Source organism: Simochromis diagramma, unplaced genomic scaffold (assembly GCF_900408965.1).
Source record: "Simochromis diagramma unplaced genomic scaffold, fSimDia1.1 OVJJ01000816.1, whole genome shotgun sequence".
NCBI lineage: Eukaryota > Metazoa > Chordata > Actinopteri > Cichliformes > Cichlidae > Simochromis > Simochromis diagramma.
This window is the reverse complement of record NW_024386908.1, coordinates 2,377,670-2,403,005: the sequence shown is the minus strand read 5'-3', so window position 1 is coordinate 2,403,005 and position 25,336 is coordinate 2,377,670. Positions and strand designations below refer to the sequence as shown.

At 42.3% G+C, this 25,336-nt stretch overlaps 2 protein-coding genes across 2 annotated transcripts; one reads left to right on the top strand and one right to left on the bottom strand.

Moving 5' to 3' along the window:
* The first annotated feature begins 62 nt into the window (after positions 1–62).
* Positions 63–15,211, top strand: LOC120735858 (DENN domain-containing protein 11-like). Its single transcript, XM_040035596.1, has 9 exons — positions 63–914; positions 5,292–5,391; positions 5,603–5,761; positions 10,556–10,712; positions 10,804–10,942; positions 11,253–11,384; positions 11,526–11,676; positions 12,315–12,383; positions 12,662–15,211. Exons 1-9 carry the CDS (start codon positions 527–529, stop codon positions 12,855–12,857), a joined length of 1,491 nt encoding a protein of 496 aa, XP_039891530.1. The 5' UTR covers positions 63–526; the 3' UTR covers positions 12,858–15,211.
* LOC120735852 (FYVE, RhoGEF and PH domain-containing protein 4-like) lies at positions 14,932–25,172 on the bottom strand. Its single transcript, XM_040035584.1, has 16 exons — positions 24,892–25,172; positions 22,238–22,378; positions 21,546–22,110; positions 20,938–21,415; positions 20,584–20,729; positions 20,197–20,353; positions 19,980–20,118; positions 19,740–19,798; positions 19,498–19,641; positions 18,221–18,393; positions 18,068–18,098; positions 17,874–17,957; positions 17,608–17,733; positions 17,372–17,515; positions 17,119–17,259; positions 14,932–15,647 (listed from the first exon to the last, which is right to left on the bottom strand). Exons 1-16 carry the CDS (start codon positions 25,010–25,012, stop codon positions 15,372–15,374), a joined length of 2,925 nt encoding a protein of 974 aa, XP_039891518.1. The 5' UTR covers positions 25,013–25,172; the 3' UTR covers positions 14,932–15,371.
* Between the last annotated feature and the right edge of the window lie 164 nt (positions 25,173–25,336).

Genomic DNA, 25,336 nt, shown 5'->3' with positions numbered 1-25,336 from the left:
CTTCAATAACTCTGGCTAATAAATTAATAATTTGACCTTTTATAAAAAAAATATTACTATAAAATGTGTCGTATTGGCTACGCTGCTTTATAAAAATATAATCGTAGTGATCGAAAGTGCGGCACGCGAAAAGAAGACGTTAAAGCGCAGGCTACATTCAAGAAGACAAAAAGCAGTCGCGTTCCTAACTGTTTTGAAGCCAGTCTCAGCCAAGGGAATGTGACAAATAAAATTGCGAAGAGTTTTGAACGCAACTCGCATTAGACGAAGGAGTTGCCCTCTCTGAACAGCATCAAATTTATGATCACCAGATACTGGAAAGATTTTAAAGCTAGGCTTTCAAGCTGCTAATACGTAATGTTTATTTAAAGCGAGATGCAGCCGTTATGAATAGCCGTTATGAATTAGGAGTAACTTCGCTGTGAAGAAATTGCTCTGAGTTCTAGTTATCCACGAATGGACCTGGTCACTGTCGGCTGAGACATCATTTACAAATCCGCGGTGAGACTGAGGCGGGACCGCCAGGATGGTGGAGCGGTCGGACCGAGCCCCTTTGCTAGACTGGGAAGAGGTTCCGTCCGCGGAGAAGACCGGAGGTACTTCTCCGACGAAGGAACGACTGTCGAGTCCCTCCAACAGCCGTGCCTTAGGATGCTCCGCGCCCGGGTTTGGGTGGAGCAGCGGACCAGGGGGTCCCATTGCCAGCAGGTCTGTCTCCAACGCAGACGGCTGCAGCGCCCCGCCCGCGACCTCCAGCGATCTGGCGGGTACAGACGAAGCGCTGCCACCCGACAAGGAGGAGCATCTCTCGGATACAGGACCGAGGGAGGTGTCGCTAGAAGACAGGATGGTGAAATGGGAGGAAAAGGACCAGATAGTGTCGGTGTTTGTGGTTACATTCAATACCAGATCAGGTGGGACATCAAATGTACTTATATGGAATTTATTTAACCTTATAAAAACAAATACAGGCAGGCTTTAAAAGAAGGGCAATGATCAGCTTATAGACAGGTCAGAATAAACAGATGCAGCTTTAAGTGTTGTGTCTGACGCTCAGAATGACCAAGTCTGCAGACCACCACAGGTGTGGCTTTTTCTGACCTGCAACAGTAGTTTGGAGACATTATCTAAAGGCACGACATCTTCTGCAAGCCCAGTGGCAGAATAAGCCATGACAAAATGTCAGGAAGAGTGCTGTGGTAGAAAATCAATCAGCTGGTGCTTTATGCACAGTAGAGCCATACATTTTTAATGACAGATATGTTAAAGACAGGGGCGAACCCACTATGAAACAGTTACTTAGGAGGGAGGAGATCAGGTTACGATTCACTGGATTTAAGGCTTCATGATGATGCTTTGGAGGCATGCAGTGCAGGATATTCCCTACAGGGTGGAGCTGGCCACTTTATGATTTTGCAGTGTCTGGTTGAGTGAAGACCAGGAGCATGGTGTGATGAGCAGTTTTATTTTCTAGATTTGACGAAAAGAATCATAAGTACCTGTGTTACAGGGGCTTCACTGAAAGACCTCAATTAGAAACCAGCAAGCTACCAGATAAGCTGAAGCTGAATCAGTTCCCAGTTCCCACTCATCAGTGTTACCGTGGACTTCCAGGCCACTCATGACCCGATCCCACATGCTTGCTTATTGCTGGAACCACGTGATAATGCATTTTTATCTCCACAATATAATTTCCAGTTACATCATTCTGTTAAGGAGTCTAGTCTGTGGTATGATAAAAACAGGATGACACAAAAGATGTTCATTTGTAGGATTTTAAAAGAAAACCAGATCAAACGAGCAGCGGCACATTGGACAAATTCTTCTTTAACCACCACTTAGAAACATCAGTGCCCTTCTAAGTCGAACGCCACCCAGATATGTTCATAAAGGAAGGATGCATCAATATAGAAGTATAGTGTCTTATAATGGTGGAGTTGTCACAACATAATATAATGGCAAATATTTTTATATGAAGTCAAAGGAGCTTGCAAAGAAAAGCGTCTGGACTTCTTTAAGTTGCTTGAACACGTTTCACCTCTCATCCGAGAAGCTTCTTCAGTTCTAAGGTCAAATGGTGGGGAGTCCCAGATTTAAACCTAGTGGGAGTATCCCCCCACAGAGGGACAAAAGGACCCCCTGATGATCCTCTAATCGCCTGAGCCAAGGTGTGAAACTGGGTGTGGGTCCCAATCAGCCAGGGTTTTGGGTGAGCTCATTGTGAAACCTGGCCCCACCTTATCATGCGAATTCCTGAGGTCAGATGGCCCAGGATGTGAGTGGGCGTTAAGGAATCTGGGGAGGGAACTCAAAACTGGATTATAGATGGCAGACAGTTGGTGTCGTAAACCACCGCCTCTGTTCAAAGATGGTCGCTCACAGTGGACATAGATGGCTTCTTTCACTCCTCTTTCAAACCATCTGTCCTGTCTGTCCAAAATGTGAACATTGGCATCCTCAAAAGAGTGACCTTTATCCTTAAGGTGCAGATGGACTGCTGAGTCTTGTCCTGTGGAGGTGGCTCTTCTATGTTGTGCCATACGCTTGTGAAGTGGCTGTTTGGTCTCTCCAATGTAGAGGTCTGGGCATTCCTCGCTGCACTGTACAGCATGCACCACTGATTGGGACCCACACCCAGTTTCACACCTTGGTTCAGGCGATTAGAGGATCAGAACTGAAGAAGCTTCTTGGATGAGAGGTGAAACGTCTTCAAACAACTTAAAGAAGTCCAGACACTTTTCTTTGCAAGCTCCTTAGACTATGATGACCTGGATGACTGAGAACCTTCACAGACATTTTTATATGAAATAATCAAAATCATTATTTGTAAGATGAAATTATTTACACATACATATACAGTTACTTACAGTGAATATATTTATTTTTGTCATTACTCATATTTTGAGTGTTATTCATTATTCATCACATATCAAACAAAGCAAAGTTACTGGGGGAGTTATTATGATTATTTACCATGATTTCTTTCTTAAAGCTTCTATGCACATTACTGTAACATTGTTAGAATATCGATGTGTATATATATTTTCTTGTGTCACAGCTATCTATACACTACACCAGTGAAACTAAAGGATTCCCCGTGCCGGTTTGACCTACCACCTGGTATGGCCCGGATCTGGCCCCACACAGTGTGCTTACACATGGCTCACATACTGCGAAGAATGACGGCCCTTTGGTGGCCCAGATCTGGTTTGACAGATGGGGCCCACACATGGGCCAGCACAAGGCCAGTCGCAGACACACTGGTGGTCCTGTGCTGGCCCATATGTGGACTACTCTGGCAAACCTGATCTGGGTCACCAAAGGGCCGTCATTCTTCGCAGTATGTGGGCCATGTCTAAGTTGTGTGCAGCCACGGGCCAGTTGTAGACACACTGCTGCTGGCCCTGTGCTGGCTCAGAATAGTTTCAGCTCTGGTCCCAGATGTCAGCCTAATGTGTACCTTAATCAAGCCATGTAAAAACAACATGTGCCAGAACATGCAAAACAGTGCAAAAGTAACATGACAAAACTCTGTTCACACAATGAATGGACTGATTCTTATATAGTGCTTCTAGTCTCCCTGATTACTCAAAGTGCTCTATACAACATGCCACATTTACCCAATCACACACTTTCTCTAAACTGAGTTCTTCCTGACTACATTCATACTCTTGACATGCAGACTAGAGGAGCCAGGGATTGATCCACCACATACGTCTTATCATGCCAGAAGTCAGCCAGCAGTGCCGGCTTGATACCAGATCCGGGCCAGACCTGCTTGCTATGTGGGCAGACTCACTTCGGCGTGACTCCCATTGGCAGCACTTATCAGATGAATGAGAGCGAAGGGAACTGAAGTGAAAAAATTTGTACTGGATAAAAAGGTTAATAATGGAAAAATGGCAGACAGTGAGGAACAGCAAAGTAGAGCTAATTAATTGAACTGATATACCGTTATAATTGGAAAATAATAACACGTATACAGACAAACAACATGGTGAATAAATACATATATTTCTCCTCCTTAAGTTATAGAAATATATGTGTCCTCTGGATCTTGTGGTACTCTGCAAATATCTAATTTTAATACTTTATAATGTTTTTTTGGAAAAGGCACTGAACTGAAGTTATATAACACGAGTTCTTCATCAAGGTTTTCTGATACACAGCATTTGATGTCAGATACGAGATGAAGCGCCGTTTTATGACTCATTCCTTACATCGAAATGAAACATAATAACACAGAAGCAGATGGACGCATGAAAAAAAATCATCATTAGTTTGTACTTGAAGGTTCAGTCCCTGAGCTCATATGTGCTCATGTTAGTAAATAAAGCAGTTTATCGCAAATATGCTTATGAAATTTGATTTAGATTATCATGCAATATATTGAGCATCACAGAATCGCTGTATTGTCGTTGTGGGCAAGTGTTCGTGGTTTTCATTGCTGAGTAACTTCTCTCGTATTTGTATCTGGTATGTGGATGTGTTATTTGGGCAAATGTGTTCCTGGAAAGTGTAAGTGTCCTAAGGTGCACCAGGTCCTAGACAGAATTCAATATAATTCAATTTTAGTCATATAGCATCAAATTACTGCAACAGGTGCCTCAAGCTGCTTTATAGCAGCTTGAGGCACTCAGACGACCCCCTATGAGCAAGCACTTGGCAACAGTGGGAAGGAAAAACTCCTTTTTAACAGGAACAAACCTCAGGCACACCCAGGCTCCGTGTACAGGGATTTTGTTATTCCACCTATAATAATGCTGTGAGAACGTTTAGACAAAATTTGGATTTTAGGATAATTCCTCCCGGATGTTAGTTGTGCATCCACACCCATAGATCATAGATCAAAGCAAAACCAGATGTTTGTAAAATTACTTTGACTTTCCATTCTTAGCAAGACCCTTGAGTAACATCTGGTCCATACACCTAGCACTGCATGAGAGTCAAAGTTAAACACTTGAAGTCACTACCAGCTGTCGGTAAAGCATCTTTTCTTCGTGGATGACAGACACCTGCAACTTCATATTAAGCACTGATCAGCTCATATTTCAGCAGAAACTCTTACGCAGAGATCTCATGATGAGATTGAAAGGCACACTGGCTGAGTCACCTTCGGTTTCTCAGCTCCTGTCAGCTCATATTTGCTCAGCTGCGTCAACCAACAAGTAATGAATTCCAGGGAATATAGTTGGACTCCTGAAAACACACTGTCTGTTCCTGTATCAGCCTATATCCATTTATTCAAGTTTTATCATTATTATTGTCTCTGTGCTGTTTGGGTGTGATAGGAAACATGCTGGAGTGGTGTCTGCCCAAAGACATGGACCTGGATGGAGTGGAGTTCAAAGCCATTGCCAGCGGCTCCCACCGAGTCAGCACAGACTTCATGTAAGGATCAGTATCTGTGTCTCTTACACTCTTACACAGCCGAGTCGCTAATTTTAAGTATTAGGATGCACCCCCATGTCCTCATCCTGGCAGGACAGAGCTGAGGAAAGTGTTGCCTGACAAAAAAAAAAAAAGGAACAGCCATCTGGCAGCATCTTTGCTTTTTCATGACTCACGGCCTCATCTGTGTCCCTCTCCCCTCTTTCCACAGCTACTTCCGTAAGGGCTGCTACTTTGGCCTCGCCTGCTTTGCCAACATGGCAGTGGAGAGCACGGTGGAGAGGGGGGCCAGGATGAAGTCGGTTGGGATCCTGTCTCCCTCCTACACCCTGCTCTACCGCTACATGAGCTTCCTGGAGCACCAGGTCAGGTAAGAGCACTGAGCTTGTACAATGGAGAGCTCTGCTCATCAAGATCTATGACTTTCTATCAACGAAGCATTTAGACCAACCAACTGAGCGTACTTTTTAGTTTTTTAGTAAAGAAAATAGAAAATAGCATATTTTTGGGAATTGTGGGTCACTTTTATTTATATTGCACGTTTAAAAGCAACAGAAGTTTACCCAAAGTGCACGTGAATTAACAATGTAATTATCCCTGCAGTGTGCAAGCAGGGGGCGGGGAGGGGGGGCTGTTTTCCTATCTGTTTTTGGCCCGGCACCTATCCCCTTTCTTTGGTAGGAGTGTGCATGTATTTTTCTAGCTTTCATAATATTTTGAATAGAGAATACTTCAAAAACAGTAATGCCAACAAAATAAGATGAACATCAAGCTACAGTTGAGAGAAATATAAAACCCCTACCGAACGGACACAAAATGCAAAGGAAACTTTTTCAAAGACAGTGGAAATTGGAGTTATGTGATGTGATGCCTATTTTCAACTGGTTTAAGGCCAGTGAGTGAGTGACTTTTTGTTTATGATGAAAAGAGTTGACCTTCGCTTTAGTCGACTGTTCAAGTTGAACTCTAAGAAAACTGGTTTGAAAATTTAAAAGGACCTAAAATAGAACCCTGTGGTACACCTCAATTAATGTTACTTGTACACAACATGTAATTACCTGTAGTGACTGAATGCAGTGTTGATTAAAAGTCTTGACCCCCCCCCCCTCTGTTTTTTTTCTTCCTAATAGCCAGACTTGTAATTTTTTAATGTCTGCTTAAACAATAGTTCTGCAGGGTTTCTGAAGGTCTTTCAACACATTTCCTTTGGAGTTTCACTGCTTTTTAACTCATTTTTAGTCCCTGTACCCAACCGTTTCAGGGGAATGTTTTTAAGCCACTTGACACTTTTAATTACTCAACTATCTAAACAGAATAACCAGAGTTTTGTCTAAGCATAACACCCATCTTCAGATACTTTTGTTATCAGCAGCACGTCACGTAACACATATTTTGTTCACTTTTTTTTTTTGTTGAATCTACAAAAATGCCAAAAAATAAGCTTGAAATAAGTTTGCAAACTAAGTCAATCACAAAGGGTCATTAGCTGAAAATTTGGCATATCATGGCACTGTGTGCAATGCGTCCTTAAAAAAATCTGGGGAAACTGGATAAGTGAAGGATAGGAGAAGAAGTGACAGGGCTAAAAACTAAATGCAGCAGACAAACAGAATCTGAAAGTCATGTCCTCAAGGTCAGTGTCAACATTTTCAAATTCCAGATGACTAATCAAACAAATGATAAGAAAGCTTACCTTAGAGAGTTCAGGCTAAAGAATAAAGGTGGGCATACCAAATATTAACTTTCAATCAAGAATTTGTATTATATAAAGTATTTCCTGTTATGATTGGATGTTACAATAAATTCCTGCACCTATTACCAGTTGTTCTATTAAAAAAACTATAAAGAAATGAGGACGCAGTACTGTAGGTTCTTTTTGGTCACTTGTTAATAATCCAGATAAATGAAAGGATAAATATATCAGAAGAAGGTTTTGATCAGACCACATGTCTTCTCCCAGAGAATAAGTATGTCCTGATCTCAGATCAGATGTTTAAATGTCCATGTTTCAAGTCAGTGTTTCTCTCAGTGCTGAGATCAATCGATAAGATAGTGAGAAGTCATAAATTCAGCAAATCTTCCATTTTGAACAAACTGCAATGAGTTATTCATTGATCGATAAATGTTTAGTGTTATATTGTGTCTTTATTAGAGATTAGACTCGCCCTGGGTCAGTATGATTATTCACAGCCAAATGTAGCATTAAGAAAATGGCAGATTTTGGCCAATTCTGAGTGAGTTTTGCTCACTAGAATAACAAACGGTTTAAAAAGATTATCACTAAGTGTCCTACAAAGAGACAACATCAGTGTCTCTACAGCTATTTTTGGTATGTGGAATTGAATCTTGTGCTTGGCAGCAATGAAGTGCTAATTTTCACCTCTCTTCACTGTTAATCTGTGCAGTTGTGCAAAGTAGAGTGCCGTGCAACATGGTCTGAACAGAGATACCCTCAGTCCACGTGCACAAAGACTAAATTGGCACAGAACCAGGCTTCCTTGTTGATCCTCTGTCATGTGATCTGCACCAGTGTATCCCGTACAGTCTTATCGCCTATAGTTCACCTCTCACTGTTATCACACAGTGCAGTTTTGGTAAGGAGCTGCAGAAGAGCAGTGACACTGAGACTAAAGGCTAAACGATCATTTCTGTATATCATTATTTCATTAATCACCAAAAAAAAAATCAGTAGCTTAACAGTGAGCATTCAGTGTCCATGTTTCCTTTCTGTGCTGAAACAAGTCTGAAAAGATGTAATCATAAGAAATTTCTGCCTGATGTGGGTGTGCAAACTTGGCTAGTGGAAACACCCTTAGCACACAGACACACCTGGTGCAGACTGGTGTGTTTGCTGTCGAGCAGCTGCACAGGGAGCAGTTTGGGGTTAAGGACAACGTGGAGGAGCCGGCGGCGCCGTTTTACTTCCACCGCTCAGAATCGTTCGATCTCTTCTATACAAATAAGTGAGAGCTCTACATGCAACAGAAGACACCGGCTTGCTTACAGCAACAGCTCGCACTTTCCATGCTTCCTGTTTTCTCTGAAAAGAAGCACATTCCTTCAGACAACACTTCACTTCCCTTTATTGTTACTAGTGGTGTGCACAGGCCCTTTTACTCCAGTGCCTCATCCCAAGCCGTGCCACACTTCCTCCTCAGCAGCTCCTCGAACACGTCTCCCTCTGTTCTCGGACTCTCTTTCTCCCTGCTTTCCCTGACAGTCCTCTCTTCCTCTTTCCACAGTTCCCACACCCTGGCCTCTCCTGGCCTCCAGTCATGCAGCGGTCATGCTCTTTACTCACCGATTCCAACATAGCTCACACCACATTCCCCATCTGCTGGCTGCCATTGTAGTCGTCTGTTTCTTACATAATGGCCTCTCTTGCTGGTCACAAGGCAATTAAGATATTTAGCAATTTGCGAAGAGTTTATCCCATTTCCCCTTCGCTCGCTCGATCTCGCTGCTTTTTTAAACACGTTCTGTTATTTGTTTTCTCTTTGCACTCGCAGCTTGTGGAACTCATTAGTTTTGCAGGGAAAAGCTAAAAAAAAAAAGGTGTGATGAATGAAATTGTGTCTTGGCATAGAGTAACTGCAGCCTGAAAACTCTAAGCAACTCCCACTGCAACACAAAACACATTAAAAACATTTACAGGTGATAAATGTGACCCTTTATCTTGTAGTAAAACCCGACAGTGGAGCCAGAGCGACTAGAATTCTACCTTGATTTGAGATTAAGCACAAACAGCTACTTGATAAGTACTTACCCTGCGTGATGAAGTTAACCTTTGAGGCCTTTAATAAGATTCATTGCTGAAACTACTGTTTGACTAGTTGAGTCACAGAAAATGAATCCACAGTAGGTTTACAACAACAATAACAAAAAAAGATTTATCAGGCCAAAAAGGAGCATTTGGTAATTTTAGTTTCTAATTTGGAAGAAATAAAATTTGAAAAAAAGACAATATTAAATCATTTCTGAGGTTCAGGAGTTAAGAAACATGATAAACTTAAAGTTTAGCTCAAATCCATGAGGAGTAAGCTGCATATTGGGGAAAAAAAGAAATGAGCTAGCGTGATTTTCCCCCTTTTTTGACAGAATGGTAGCTTTGGCAGCACAGAGTAAGAGTTTAATGCAGTTTATTAATGTTAAAACTGAATATATTACATTGCTCTTCCAATCTAGTTTATCAGTGAAAACTCAATGAAACTCATAGACTGTATATAAAAGATGGATGCAGTTGCCCTAACTTCACCCACGACCCCTGGTAAACGTCAGCATTATCATTTTGGCTGCTGCAGCTGAGGCAGGTGCTAAGTTATCAGATAACACCAGCTAGCTGATGTAGACCAGATGAGTGCACGATAAAGTTACCAGTTGAGGGATTACAGATTTTAGCATTTCTGCAGTGACTTCATTTTACAGAGGTTCCTGCCACCAACAACACTACAAATTAAATAATCAGCTGATCTGAGCAGGGTAAACAATTTAATAAATCACTGAACATAACACGTTTTTTTAGATAGCTTTTATTTCTTTCATGTGTGAAAGAAAAAGATATTGTCTGAAATATCAAGATATCAGACTTTTAAATCACCAAATATTGGTATCAGTATCAGGCTTCCAAAAATCCGGTTGGGCTCAATTTATCCTGATGTGCTAGACTAAGGTTGATACTACTTGGAAAGTAAGTCCTGAAAAAATGTGAATAGCTTTCATTTGGCAGCTTTAAGTTAGTTATTGAGACTTCTTGGTAGCATTTTCTTTCCCTCAGACTGACGTCCAGTCCACCGCATATTGATGGGAATTTGAGCCACATTAAAGCATGATTTAAGGGCCATACAGAAATTCATTTGTGTAACAAAACCCTGCAGATGATCATTTGTTTAACAACACCGCTGCACTAATGAGCGAGAGTTATGTGTTCCACATTTTATTTTGAAATCACGGCTCGCTCTGATGAACAGTGTTTGCGTTTTAACTTAATTAGCTGATGGCCTGAGCAGCACCATCTGTGCAGACACAGAGCAGTGAACTGATTTGAGACGGTGTCTGTTAAACTGATCATATGGTATCTGCATTTCTTTTTTAATAACCCGCTGTTTTTTTTTGTTTTTTTTTTACCTCTTTCTTTTTTTTGGATGCCATTGTTACCTTTCTCTAGGCTCCAGCTTCAGTCCCCGGGCCACTACTCTCACCTTGAGGCCTTCTATGAGGACAAGAGAGCACTTCTGCCCCCTAGTGGAGACGCTGTTGTCACTGCGTTACCAGCCAATGCTTGGAGTGCAGCAATCAACCACAGCATGCATCCTGAGATGAAGGTGGGATGGACCATTTTATTCCTAAAACAGCTTAAATGATTATTTGTTCTTCAGTAATGCATATTTCTTCACTTGGATACATTTGGAGCAGATCACCCACCCGGCCGGCTGCATGTCCCACTTCATCCGCTTCTTCGGGGAGCAGATCATGGTACTGTGGAAACTGGCTCTTCTCCGCCGACGCATCCTAATCTTCTCTCCTCCACCCGTGGGTGTGGTCTGCTACAGAGGTGAGAAACATCTGGATGAAGGTTGACTTCCCTGTTACTGCTTGTCATCTGGTCCTCAGCAAGGTAGTGAAAAATGTCTCTTTCCAGAAATGTTAATCAAGTCCTTAAAAAACAGAATCAGCCAATTAAATCTTTGTTGTTTACTAAGCTGTCACGGTGTGGGGATTTCACGTCACAGGACAAACAGTTCCTTTCCAGCTGTAGCAGCTTTTGTTAGCCCACACATCACGCGCACATTACCTGCTCTGCTCCTCTCGGTCTCCCCCACACTCGTGCATCATTTCTCTAATTTCTCCCTCCACCCCGTCAGTGTACTGCTGCTGTTGCCTGGCAAACATCTCTATCCCCGGGGTGGGCGTGGCCGTGCCCGAGTTCCGGCCCTTCTTCTACGTTAATGTGGCTGATATCAGCGCCCTGGAGAACGAGCTTTCCTATGTCGCGTGTAAGTAGATGCTCAAAATAAGTTGACGTTTGTTAAAAACAAAAAGCCTCACTAAAAAAACAGACTCATCGGGCTGATGTGTAACCAGGAGAGCTGAGCATGTTCGTAAATTTGAGGGATTCTGCATGTTTGTATGTTTAGGCACCACTGAGAAGATCTTTGAGGAGAAGAAGGATCTGTACGACGTGTACGTAGATAACCAGAATGTAAAGACCTACAGAGACGGCCTGAAGCCGCTGCTCCGCCTCAGCACAGCCGACAGGGAAAAGTATCGTAAGCTCACCGAGCAGAGGTAGGCTAAAGTCTGCTTTTTAAAACATTAACAGGCTCAAAAGTTTGAGTTTTGTTTTGGTTTTTTTTTTTTTTTACAAATATTCTTCTTCACTTGGTAAATCTTGCTAGTACGCTTTTAGCTTCAGAACTGCCTTAGTTTTTCATGGCATACCTTCATTAAGCTGACAGGAGTGACTATCGGTGCGGTCTTCTGCTGCTGGAGCCGATCTGCTTCAAGGTTCAATGAATTGTGTGCACAGAGAGGCTCTTCTGCATACTTTGGTTGGGCCCAGCAGGTATTTGAGTAAGCTCAGAGCAGTCTGGACATTCTCCTCTGACCTCTGACCTCCGTACGGCATTTTTGCTCACAGAACTGACCCACTGCTGCTCCTACTGTACTGTACTATGTAGCAAAAGTTAACATGATAACCCAGGAGAAACAGTTTGCAGCTGTAGCGTTATGATTTAACTCTATACATTTAGTCGTGCTAATGTTGGTGGTTCGGACCTGCTGGCTGGTGGGGTTAGCATGTTAAGCCTACATACAGCCTCACAGGGCTGCTAGCCTGGCCTTCGTTTTACTGCTAGCAGCTGCATGTGTGCACGCTGGGATGACTTTGTCTTATGAGAACCTCTGTAAATTGCGTGTGTGTGCAGACAGATGCTGCTGTACTCCCAGGAGGAGAATGGAGACTGTGTGTCCAGTGAAGAGGATCTCTTTATTCTGTGAGTACAGAGCAGTTTATTTAATCGGTCTAGTGACTAACTACAGTACTCGGAGCAGACACGGCTCTATCTTATGAAGATTGTAGAGAAAGAACAGTGAACAGGCAGTGAGCCTGCTTTATTATCCTCATGGTAGCTATTACGTGTCACAGAGGGTCGTTTTGTGCTGATTTTGTGATTTCTCCACAGTTACTGTTATGAATAGTGGGGAAAAAAAGAACAGATTGAACAGATTTCAGTGACTGACTCGTCTGCCTTGTCTGCCTGGTCTACCCGAGGTTTTTCCTGGAACAGAACAACAGGATTTTCCAGACGCTGAGCGAGGTGGCAGGAAGCTCCGACCCCACCGTAACCCAGGAGAGCGTGAGGGCCATGGGCCTGGATCCGCACGGAGACAGGCTCTTCCTGCTCCACCTTCTGGAGATCTACGGCTACGACACCCTGCTGGTGTCAGAGCAGCTGTGCTGCAGCTGAGAGTCGCCACTGCTGGTTTTAGAAGGTGGGCTGACTTGCCTCGAGCCAACTGAGAGTGCTGCACTTCATGGAGTCTTCAGGACAGTTTCTGGAGCTTTTGTTTGGTTTTGTTTTCTATCTCCACCTGCTTCTTTTGTTTGCTGTAGTTTTGCTCCTTCATAACCTGTTGGCAGGATCAACAATAAGTCAGCTGCTGTGGTACAAACGAAAGTAACGTAGTTAGTTTTACTCAGCACAGCTTCACAGAGGAGATAAAGTCACTGTTTGAATTTCTCAAACTCGGCCGAGGAAAGAAACGCGTCGTTTGAACACCGTAGGAAGCCTCTCCGAACCCAGGATCGATGATATAACTGATGCTAAACTGGAACAAACAGAACTGGGGCATCTAGTGGAAGATGAAGACAGAGAGATGGAAACTTTTATTCAAACTTGTTCAAACTGAAAATTAATGTATCTAAGTAAAAGAGTTAGGGTTGTTGTATAAAATATCGATTTTTCCTTTATGTGTCGTGTGTCCATGTGTGACTGGAGGGCCAAATTTCAGGCCACTGTTGCTCTCCTTGTATCAAGTGCTGGATTTAAACATCCAATTAAGAAGCCTCTTTGTTGATATCAGGGCCTCCTTTTTGTATCCTCACTAACAGGTCAAACTGCCTTCCTCTTAAGTCCGTAAGCATAAGCATTTAAGTGGCATTTAAAGCAGCTAATGGAAGATGTTGCTGAGTAATTCCATTGACATCTCCCAGGCAAAGCTAAGACTACAGATCATTTGTCTCCATGCACACAGAGTGTTGAAATGGCTTGTTTGCACCCAAAGTCTCTTTCATTTTAATTTACCATCTCCAGTGTCAAGAGAAAGTAAGGAAGAGAATGAACTCACTATATATTTCCACCTCCAGCAAGTCAGGGGGTGAGTGCTTTAGCTTTTTATTGCCTCCTTTTCTGGATGCTGAGTATGGAGCTTGCTGGCAGGAGGAAAGAAGGAGACAAAGAAGATTGATGCAGAGGGGTGTTGTGACAAGAGGATGCTAGAGATAGGGTGAGATGGAGGCAGACGATTCGCTGTGGCGACTCCTATAGAGAGCAACCGAAAGAAGATGATACTGTGAAATACTGAGGTCAGTGTACGTGCAAAAAAACAAAAATCGCTTTAAACAAAAGCTCAGGTCTTAGACTGATCCTGGCTCTGTATGATGTCAGTAAGAGAGGATATTCCTAATATGGTAGCAGATGTCCCACCCACTTGCTGTCCGGAGGGGCAGCCAATCAGAAGAGAAGGTGAAAGTGAGCTAAAACTTCAAACACAGGATGAACTCAAGGGCTACACCAAGGCCCCTTATAAGTTGAGCAAGGATCCTTCAAGTACATCCTAGTCCTAGAGCCGAACCATTTAGCTGGAAATGAGAATATAGGTTCACTTTATTTAAAACACTAATGCATTTTTTATAATTATACATTTGTTTGTTCAGGGTTTTTTTTTGTTTGTTTTTTTAAAGAGTTCCTTTGTCTTCAAAAGCTCACTGCTAAAATAGCACGAGTTAGCTCTTTTAGCAGATAGGACCACGGCACCAGCTAGCAGCAAAGTTTGTAGAGCTGTTTTGTAAGCTGCACACTGGATTGATCAGTTTTTGGTTAAAACAACTGTTGATCGTAGATAAAAGCTGGCTTAAATGTGAGGTTCTACTGCACAACCAACATGTATAAAGGACATCGGAGCTCTGGTGGCAATTTTAATCAAAAGAAAAGCTTTTCCCGTCACAATTGTTCATGTAAAAGTGAAAAACTATCCTAATGGAGCTTCAAATCTGCTTTCCTTCTTGTGGGATGTTTTCAGGTTTAGCCTGCACGTTTCCACAAGTCAGGTACAACTGCCATCAAACACTACAGCCAATGTGTGAGGAAGTTTCTTTATTGTCATCACATGACCGCTTCATGGACATGCAGTCAGACAGGAACATTTGTATTCATCATCTCAGTGACTGAAACACACTGTACAGTAAATGAACCTGGTGCTTTTGGTTTCTATGTGCTGCAGACATGACAGGATGTAAACATTCCTTTTCCAGTTCTTTTCGTGTTTTTGTTGCTTAGCTGTAAACTGTTGAGTGTAAATATCCACTTACTGTAATAATATGTGAAGAAATGGGATCAGCTGAATGTGTTTTATAAGGCGATCGTGATCCCGCAGAGCCTCTGTGTGTCACTGGAACTCTTTGCAATCGTGTGTTCTACTGTCTGCTGTAAGAAAATAACCTTGAGCACATTTTCTCTCCACTTGGCACCTTAGCACTTGTACAGAGCTGAAGCAAATGCAGTCGTAGTTGAAGGGATAGTCTCACTCACGTTAAAACGCCTTCACTTTATTTATTTTACTGTAAACCATTTCTGAAATAAAGTGCACAACACTTTTAAAGACACAGTTTTCAGAGTACTGTAACCTTTATATTCATGAACTTTCATTTTACAACAATGGACATTTGTTCTGCTGTTGCACACGTGACACACTACAAACCTTCAAGAGCGATGTTCCTTGTTGCCACTGACTACAAAGTTCTCACCACTGATTCCTCTGCTGTTGTCACAAACAGCCAGTGAGCATGCTGTACGCCATCCTGTCACAGCAACTTTCAGAGCACTCAGCCAGCTGCGTTTGATGTCCCGAGAATCGCAGGTGAAAGTGTGGCTGGTTTTGGACTGGGTCAGACGGAAGCAGGACTGACCCTGAAACGCCTGGGGGAAAGCCTCGACGCTGCAGCCCAGTAGAGGTATAGTGAAGAGGGGCTTTATATCCTGGAAATGTAGGGACACAAACAATGATTCAAAAGGGTTTGTTTTAAATGACAAGACCCATAGCAGGGCTGCAATAAAAGACTGGAGGCTGAAACCTTTTATAACATGACACCATCCTTCACCTGTGGGAGGGGCAGCACACCAACCAGCAGTACATTCGTTAAGAACAGAAAGAAAACCATGTGCACCAGGAGACCAAATGACTTGTGGAGGGATGTATTCAAAAGCATGTTTGGCATAGGTAGGCTCTCTTTGCCTTCACTGGTTTAATAATAACAGAAGACTCCAGTCAGACACGAAGGACGTTTGTCATCAAAGGGTTCTGTTGTACATTAAGGAGTGTTTGACCAATTATCCAACTACTCTTCCTCTGCACACTAGTGCTGCTAAAAAACTACAAGAATCCAACAGTCAGTGTCCACGACAGCTGCACATAAGAGCTCTGAAGGTTCAACTGTGAGGATCTCCAAATAAATCAATACATTTCAGTCTCAATCTGAGATGAATGTGGCAGCAAATCCAAACATTCAGTTGTGTTACGTACGAAATGTGGATGAATTCAACATGCGCTGCTGTAGCTTCACTGCCCCGCTGTGTTTGGTTATGTTACAAATTTACGGCAAATAGTTTTACAAAACATTTTCCCCTTTGCTTCACTCCTAATACTTCGGTAGGAACAAACAACAAAACAATTAGTGAGATGACGGCTGAACATAAACTCTTGTGGAACAGGTCAGGTGTGCGAGTCTTTTTAAACTTGAACTTACATATTCTAACTGTCTAAACAGGTCTGTAGAAAGATTTTTATTTCGACTTCATATATTTGCCTCTCTTCCTTTACCCATCACAAAACATTTTTAGAAAACTACTGGTGGTGGCCAGTCATACCCCTCAACCCCCTAGTGCAGGGGCGGGGGAACTCCAGGCGTCGAGGGCCGGTGTCCTGCAGGTTTTAGATGAGTCCTTGATCCAACACAGCTGATTTAAATGGCCAAATTACCTCCTCAACATGTCTTGAGGTTCTCCAGAGGCCTGGTGATGAACTAATCATTTGATTCAGATGTGTCGACCCAGGGTAAAATCTAAAACCTGCAGAACACTGGCCCTGAAGGCCTGGAGATCCTCACCCATGCCCAAGTAGATGCACCTATGGTATCAATTTAAAAGTCGTACATTACTTCATTCTCAAGTTATCACTTTCGCAAACTTTGTGTCTGTGTTGCCCACCTGCCCGGCAGGGTGACCGCAACACCCCATCAGTCTTTTACAGCTGAGGGGCAAACACTGCTTGTACCATACCATCTTTACAGTCCCAGCTGCATTTCAAGTCTTTGTCTTCATTTGACTGTATAAAGTATTTGCAACATAATATCCCAGTGTCCCAAAGAAACAGTTTTACCCTTATACGTAAAAGCAAAATCCCATCAACATTACTATTATTATTATTCCTGACTTTTTCAGAGCACTTTACCTGTGGAACGGAGTACAGGTAAAGAACCGGAGGCTCAGCCCTGGTGAGCACGGACCACACTCGCTGCCAGGTCTGGGGGTTGTCCCCATACTGCATGAAACCACTCATTACACTGTCAGTAGGCCCTGGAGATGCTTTGGACTGTGAAAAACAAAAAACCCCAAAAAAACCACAATGATCAAAATTTGTTAGGTGGCCTTTTTGATCTAAAACAACCCATAAAGTTGAAACTACTTCAAACGACAAGGCTCACATCCAGCATTCTTCTCTTTTTTCCATCCAAGCCCTCCCCTCTCGGGCCAGTCAGGATGGCGTAACAAGCTTTACACACTTTGTTCAGCTTGTAACCGTCATACTCTAAAGCCACTTTGTAGTCTGAACACTTCCAACACACCACCTGTAGAAACAGAGAAACCATCATGTGTGAGCTGTTCTCAGATAAAGTTCAGTTTTGTGTGATACAAAGCTGCAGTTTATCATGTCACCCACAAAACCACAGGCACGGCAGTGATGTCTTCTTCTGGTAAGGGCGTTAAAAGGCTCCATGCAGGACATACACAGGATCACCTCATTGTCTCTGATCCAGCGAGGGGCTCGTTTGCCAAGCTCCTCTGTCTGTGGAACACATTTTGTTTTAAAACCGTCTCCAGCCCCCCGGCAACCTTGAATTAAATAAGCTGAGGAGAATGGATGAATAAACATTGAGGAAAGAAAATCCTCCTTTACTCCATATTCCTAGAATTGATACAACTTACTGGTTCTGCTACAGTAAGCTCCCTAGAAGCCAGTCTGAAGGTATCATTTTTCTTCTGAAACACATCAATGGCTTCACGAATCACCTGGGGACAAAACTTGCTTTAGAAGATGAGAAAACTCATTTTTCCTAATCAACGTATCGTTTAATGTCTAGAAAATAGAAGACAATTTAATAAATAAAATCTGATTATACCTTTATCCATTCATCCCGATCTTGCTTGGAGCTTGGAAAAACAAAATTGAATGCATTTACAATTAATAAGTGTAACTGTTCAAAATAATCTGAGTAAATAGTTAAAAACATAAACAAAAAGAACTACTGATGTGCTTTAATCATGACATCCACCTGGCCTGCAGCTCAAGGATCCTTTCCCTTCCAGATATTTGGAAGGTGTATGGATGGTCCTCGTTGGTGGTTTGCTGCACCTGCATCCCATCCATCCCGATCCTGCAGCGCACAGTGAAACGCTGCCCGACCAGGCTGAACTTTGGAGAGCAGCACAGCAGGAAGTTGTTAAACTGTAGATAAAAGTTACCAAGCAATCAGTTATGCAATGAACAAGTGTTAGACTGATGACAGCTGGAGTGAAATAAAGACATCCATTTAAGCAAGTTATGTCTTCATGCAAGCTCAATCATCCAGGTAAGGAAATCCCAAAACGTTCATTCTGTTCATCTGGATGTAACATTTTCAATGGGAGAAACGTTTCGGCACTCATCCAAGTGATGAGTGTCCAGGATGTTACATCCTCATCATTGAAAGAGTGTCCACTGTAGGTGTGAATAGACTGCAGAGTCCTGGCCTGACGAGGTGGCTCTTCTGTGCAGTCTGCTTAGCTAGAGATTGTTTGGTTTCCCTGATGTAGAAATCCTGGCAATCCTCCTGCACTTAACAGCGTACACTATGTTACTCTGTTTGTGTTGGAGGACCGATTCCTTGGGGTGGAGGGATAACTAAGGGTTTTAGCTTATGGGGCAGTTGTCCTTTTCTCCTCGATCAGCTGGAGCCTTCTTTAGGTGCTCGCTCAGCTTTGACAAATGTCCAACTGGGATAACCACATTTACTCAGAGCCTCCTCATCAGGCCAGGACTCTTCAGACTATTCACACCTACAGGCCAGTGGACGCTCTTTCAATGATGAGGATGTACACATCCTGGACAGGGAGGAACGCTGGTTTAAGTGAGAGTCAAGAAGGCCATTCAAGTGAAAATGGAAAGACCATCTCTGAATTGGGGAGGGGTCTAAGGGTACATCTGTCACCATCTTACAATGCTGTGATTGCAGCCATTCCCCAACTCTGTGAATGGTACTCATGGCCATTGATCAGTGGTCATGAGAATTTTCATAATCATGAAGAAGGAACTGACCTCCCAGCCCATTGTTCCTTCACTGGCTGGTTTCAGTCATCATGCAAATGTCCTGTTTATAAGATTGAAACCTGCAGTCAGCTGAGACTGAAGACGTCACTTGGATGAGTAACAAAACGTTTCTCCCACCGAAAACGTCCAGATGAACAGAATCAACTTTTTGGGATTAAGCCAGTTATATTACTAACTTTACGACAGAGGTAAGAGAAAAATCAGTCACAGATAGAGTGTGCATGTGTTTCTATATACACCAACCAGGAACAGGTGTCTCTCCATGGCTGATGTGTTCCTGGCAGCAAGCTTGAGTAGACGACCTTCCCGGAGAAACTCGTTGGTTGGATTCACGACTTCCTCCTCTCCAACCATCTCATAGATCTCCAGGAGTCGCTTCAGACCCTCCTGTTAAGGAAATGTTCACAGATAAAATACTGGAACAGTTCAAGACAATATCAGGAAACCTTACAACATTGCTAAACAGTATCAGTAATGTTACATACGGCTTTTTGGATGGCACTGTTAGAGTGTGTGGCTGCCATGGAAATGGTCTGCAAGGACTCTGTTGGAGGAGACAGGAGGCATTACACACAGTAGGCAGGAAAATGGGGGGACAGTGATGAATGTATAGTAATTAATAAGGCAACACAAAAATTCAACATAAGCATCCATTACTAATGGTGTGACAAGACCATCAATAACAAAATGAACAGGTCAATGGTATAAATACACAGACAACTTGCTCTGTGTAATCTCATAATCCGAGTCATCTTCAGGCAGTTTCTTCAGGTAATCCTTCAGCAGCATCTCATAACGTGGAACCCTCTGGATTGGCTCCAACATGTGGTGCTGCAGGGTGAGTTTGCCACAGATCCCCTGACTCTAAAACAGACATACAAAACCTTGTGATGAGAGGAATATGAATTTGCGATGATGTACACCGTGCAGAATATTTCTTACCTGTATGTCCTGGATGATGTTTCTGAAAGCAGAGGAGCGTTCGGTCCAGGTCCTCACCAGCTCCACTGCATGGTCGAAGTTTCTGACGTAGTCAGCGTACATCCTCAGGAAGGGTGCGTGCTGTAGAAGAACCTTACCCAGGCCTGGGCTCTTACACCTACATTTAAGCAGATGAGAGGGCAAATGTAGGGAGCCATTACATGTTGGTTCACATTGGCTTTAAAATGAAACAATAATTTGGACAAGAGTGCAAAAGCATTTAGCTTTATGATAATATGAAGGTTATGAGCTTCTCAGGTTAACTGTATAAATAGCAATAACAACAATAAGGCAGTTTGTATTTGGGTTGCAAGTTTATGAAGTGTACCAACTCTCTGAAAGACTCACCAGTGTGTGATGCAGTTCTCCAGGTCAGGCAGCAGAAACTGGCTGTGGAAAGAGTAGATTGAGGAAATGTTCGCAAAGATATTTCTTATCACCTCGGGAGGAAATGAGCCTCGACCTGCTTCTTCTGTTAGGCGTGAACAGAAAACCTGAGGTGGCAGGCAGAGAAATGCAACATCACATTTAGTTTCACAGATATTAATCTTCTACACAGCAAGTAAACATCACTTATGAACAGCAGTGATAACATGATTATTCTACAGGATTAAACAGTTTTTAAGTTTCATTTCAATAATCTCCATTTAAGCATTGTGCACATATTTGTCTTTTAGACGTGCCAACAGCATAAACACTCACCTGGTCTAGCAGGTGGAGGCGGGTCACGTAGGTCTTCTCTGTTTGCAGGAGTTCAGTAGCGATGTTAAACAGCTTCTGCTCTGTGCTCTCTTTATTGTTTGCCTCATCTCCTTCCCTCTCTTCTTGCTTCCGTTTCTCCTCCTCATTTTGTTCAGCTCTCTCATTGTGAATCTTCTCATCTTCTGTGGTTGCCACTGTCCACTGGCAGCAAAACTTGGAGCCATACCCTGTAGGTATCTTGCCTTCTTCCATTTTGTCATTTTGCCTCATCCCATTTGCTGCTGGCTGTTTGTTCTCCTGCACAATGCCATTCATTTGTCCTGGGGAATGCTCTATGCCGCTGTGTAACAGATGCTCTTCATTTGTGGTAAGACTGCGTCTATGCTTAGCTGATGCTTTGACGGTGATGGCAGGTATATTAAAATTGGGTGAGTGCAGCAGTTTGAGTGGAGAGCGCTCAGCTTTATCTGAGGGAATCCTAGAGGGAAAAAAAACAAAAAACTCTTGAAATAAATGTAATCAATTAAAAAAAAAAAAAAAAAAAAAAAGACTTTTACACTTGCTATGCAACACGCACTACAAGAACATATCACAAACTGAACAACTACCTGCTCTCATCCAAATACACAATCAGGTCAGGCACACTCAGAGACTTTCCTGCTCTCTTCTCCCGTCTTTCTATTTTCTCGCTTGAGATTCTGTGCAGTCCTAGCAAGGATTTAGAACTCTTGGCAGGGCTGTAGCTTCCCATCTTCCCTTGAACAGGGCTCGAAGCACGTAGTTTTCCCGTGAGAGGTCTATAGTTTCTTGGGGACAGCTTACCGGGGCTGTGGCCTTCTTCTCTCAGAGGGCTACAGCTCTGAATGCCTCTTTTGCCTGGGCTTGGAGATCCTGATAGTGGCCTGCTTGTAAGATTCAGAATCCCCTGAGGATGTCTGGCAGGGTTGATGTGTGGATCCAAAACCCCATTCAGAAAATAACGTCCCCCTTCTTTACTTGGAGAGTCTAAACAATTCTGTGGGCTTACACAGGAAATAGAAACACCATTGCATCTATTCTGGTTCTCCTCTGTTCCATTATTTTGCTGGGGTGGCACTTTTCCTGGAGTGAGACTGCAGGCTTGATCTTGTCCTACCCTCGGAGGGCTCTGGAGGTGATCTGGTTGAGGAGGCACTGCAAAGGCAGACATTGTGGTTGCTGAGCATCTTTGCAGAACAATGAACAGCTACAGTAACAAATTTGCCATGTGAGGCAACAACATTGCAAGTTGTGTATGCAGTTTGCAGGATTTTAAACTTACCTTGGGGTTTAAAAGGCGATCTCTTCGTTGGGCTTTTCTCATCATCTTTTTCTGTACCAATTTTTGAGATCAGTTCTGGTCCAGAAACTCTGCCATGAGCATGGCCACCGTTGTATGAACCACTCACACCACTGCTCACATCTGAAAACAAACACTGTTATTAAACCACACATGCTTTCTGCATGTTGTAGTCATTTGGTTACACAATCAGGAAACAAACTAAACATTTAAACATTGTAAAATCATTGAGCCACAACTTAAACTTTTCACTAGTATCAGCTACAGCCAATGACCAGGAATCTGTCTCACAGATCCTCCTTTTTGCTTTAGGGGAACAACATTAAGACATCTCTAAACTGAAGAGGATGATTCAAGGTCATTTTCCTTTACCAGAATTTCTACTATGGTTGCATTATTAAAAGCTCTGATTTTGTTTTTTTAATCTCGTTAAATGTTTTTATGTATGTTCACTGGACATATTTTTCCTGGTTATTTTAAAGCATTTCTTCTTCAGCTGCTAAAATTTTTATTGATTTATGAAGAAGAGTGCAAGTGTCATTCAAATATTCTTAGCTTTTTTTTTTTTTTTAAGTTTTATAAATCAAGAAAAGTTGTTTTTATTTCTAAGTAAAAATATTTTTTTCATTTTCTGAAAACGTTAGCTGCCCCCTCCAATTCTTAACGTACTTAAAGGTTTTATTTAAAAAAATAATAATAATAATTTAAAAAAAAAAAGAAAAAAAAAAAAGTGTGCTAGTCCATTTCATGCTTTCTATCAGGTGGTGATTTTCCCACAATGATCTTGTTATTAACAATCTTGTTAATATTAAAAAGTCAAGTACCTGAATTCTCTGCAGTGACTGAATAAATAAATAAAGCTCCCTTTTCATGCATGCACACACAGTAAGGATTCTTTTACTTTCCAAATCCTCCACAAGCATTTTTCATTGTTAGTTAAACTGGTCGTAATAGTTACGACCAGTTTAACTAACCCCCCCCCAAAAAAGTCCCATTAAAACAAACAAACCACACAGTATTTATGGCTTCATTGAAATCTGACCTCTAACTGTATTGACTGACATCCTTACCCAACAACAACTACTTGTAATTGTGTAACTTATCGTTTCCTTACCTGCACATTATAGCCAAACCTACGCAGTAATATTAGTTACTTGTTAGAGAGCGTAAAGCTTTCCAACTAACGCCTTGCTGAAGTGTGGTGGATTGATTGGTCACGTGGAGGGGCTAAAGCCGACATTCTCTATGTAATACTTCCTCTTCTTACTTCTGGGTATTTCATCACAGAGTCTAACCTTTGCCAGTTTTATTAGTTACATCAGCGTTTACAACACAACATGCATCTGAGAGGAACTGCAAAGAAACACTGACTTTTTTTTTTTTTTTAAATAAACTATCATAAAGTGAAACTGTGTCTATGAGGTTTTTAAAGGGCACGTAGGTAGATCATTCAACAATACAATTCTTAATAACAATCAACAACTAATTTGGGAAATTTGTTATTTTTTCCTCTACCAGCTGAAAGCTACTGTTAGGTTTTCTTACCTTTAGATAGAGCCAGAGTGGGTTATTCTGCCGTGCAGAGGGCATGGCGCTGAGCATAACTGCATCATACAGTAAAGGCAATGTTTTAAGTTATCTTAAGGAAATCTTTGCCTTTTCTTCCCATTTCTGAACATGCAATAAAAACTACTCTATGCAAAAAGCTGTGTTCTAAAACACAGCTTTTTGCATAGAGTAGTAACCTAAAGAATAATTTGCATTCAGAATATGGATGCCACTCTTGCATGCGACAGTACCATTGACACCAACATACTTCTAAGCACATAATTCTGCCTCAGTGAGGGAACAGTAAGACTTTGTGTGGACGCTTTTGAGTGGAACTGACAAATGGTGGTCTCAAAGCACAAACTGCCAAAGTCCAGGCTGAATCAGGGGGAAGAGATTTCACATCAGTAATCCAACAAGCTAAGGTGCCAAATGTGGCTAAAAAAAAATTCAAATACACACACAGAGAGCAATCCAAAGGGACTGGATTTACAAAGCAACCAAAATAGTATTAACTGATGTAATCCGTGCATAACAAGGAGGGTCAATGCCCTTACCCTGCTGCCCTGGTCACCCTCATACAGAGCCAAAACTGCCAGTGTTAGCTGTGCCTTTTTATTTTTAATGCATTTTCTTTGCTCTTAAGCGTTTCGACTTGCAGACAAAATATTAGAAAGCCCTTTAAAGTATAAATATTATATGCACAATTACAGCACCACAAACAATGGCCTCCGGAGGCTAAACATTACAAACTTTATAGCATGCAGTCTCTACTGCTGGACTGATAATTTAGAGTTTACTAGTATTAGCTTATACATTTGTAAAACTGGCAACTACACATAGAAACGGGATAATACAGAATACAATAAGTACTGGTTATGAGTGTAATATGAGTTTTATTGTGAATATTAGCTTATATCTACCAGCTTTCACTGCAGTTTACATTTGCCCCTTGAAAGGATAAACTACTAGCATCAACACAAAAGCTAAACTCTCATCTGTTTATTTATTTTTAATTAACACCCAAAGTTGATGCAGTCTAGAAGCCAATAACATCATAAAGCCTCCCAAAGCGGAAAGTATCTCACCTGAGCTTTGACAGTCACCCACAGGACCTTGGACTTTCCGTCTGACCGCCACTCGTCTGAACTCCTCCGTCCCACGGCTGTCCCTCAGAGTCAAACTATTCCTCTTCTTCAGGTCAAACATGGTGACAGAGCAGCCCTGCTTTCAAATTCTGCCCACTGAAGCAGACGCTTCACTGAAGTCCACGAGCTCTTAATCAATCGGAGAGCAAACGCGAAATACCAGCAAATACAAGATCCTGCTTCACCTGTTGAATCAGCGTCACTAACGTCACGTACAGCTGCTGATAAATCCCCGCCTCTAATTGAAGCCCACTGGAGGAGGACGCAGACCAATCAGAGAGCGCAGTCACTTTCACCACTGTGGATGGAACCGCGGAACTGAAATGACTGAGCAAGCAGCCAATGACCAAAGCAATATTGCTTTGGTCATTGGCCATCTATATAT

Excerpts from the sequence above, each read along its gene's own strand:
- LOC120735858 (XM_040035596.1), top strand. The coding sequence starts at position 527 with ATGGTGGAGCGGTCGGACCGAGCCCCTTTGCTAGACTGGGAAGAGGTT. Across the intron at positions 5,762-10,555 it reads TTCCTGGAGCACCAGGTCAG|GCTCCAGCTTCAGTCCCCGG; the intron begins GTAAGAGCACTG and ends ACCTTTCTCTAG. Across the intron at positions 10,943-11,252 it reads GGGTGTGGTCTGCTACAGAG|TGTACTGCTGCTGTTGCCTG; the intron begins GTGAGAAACATC and ends CCACCCCGTCAG.
- LOC120735852 (XM_040035584.1), bottom strand. The coding sequence starts at position 25,012 with ATGTTTGACCTGAAGAAGAGGAATAGTTTGACTCTGAGGGACAGCCGT. Across the intron at positions 20,354-20,583 it reads GAGAACTGCATCACACACTG|GTGTAAGAGCCCAGGCCTGG; the intron begins GTGAGTCTTTCA and ends GCTTAAATGTAG. Across the intron at positions 17,734-17,873 it reads AGCTTACTGTAGCAGAACCA|ACAGAGGAGCTTGGCAAACG; the intron begins GTAAGTTGTATC and ends TGTGTTCCACAG.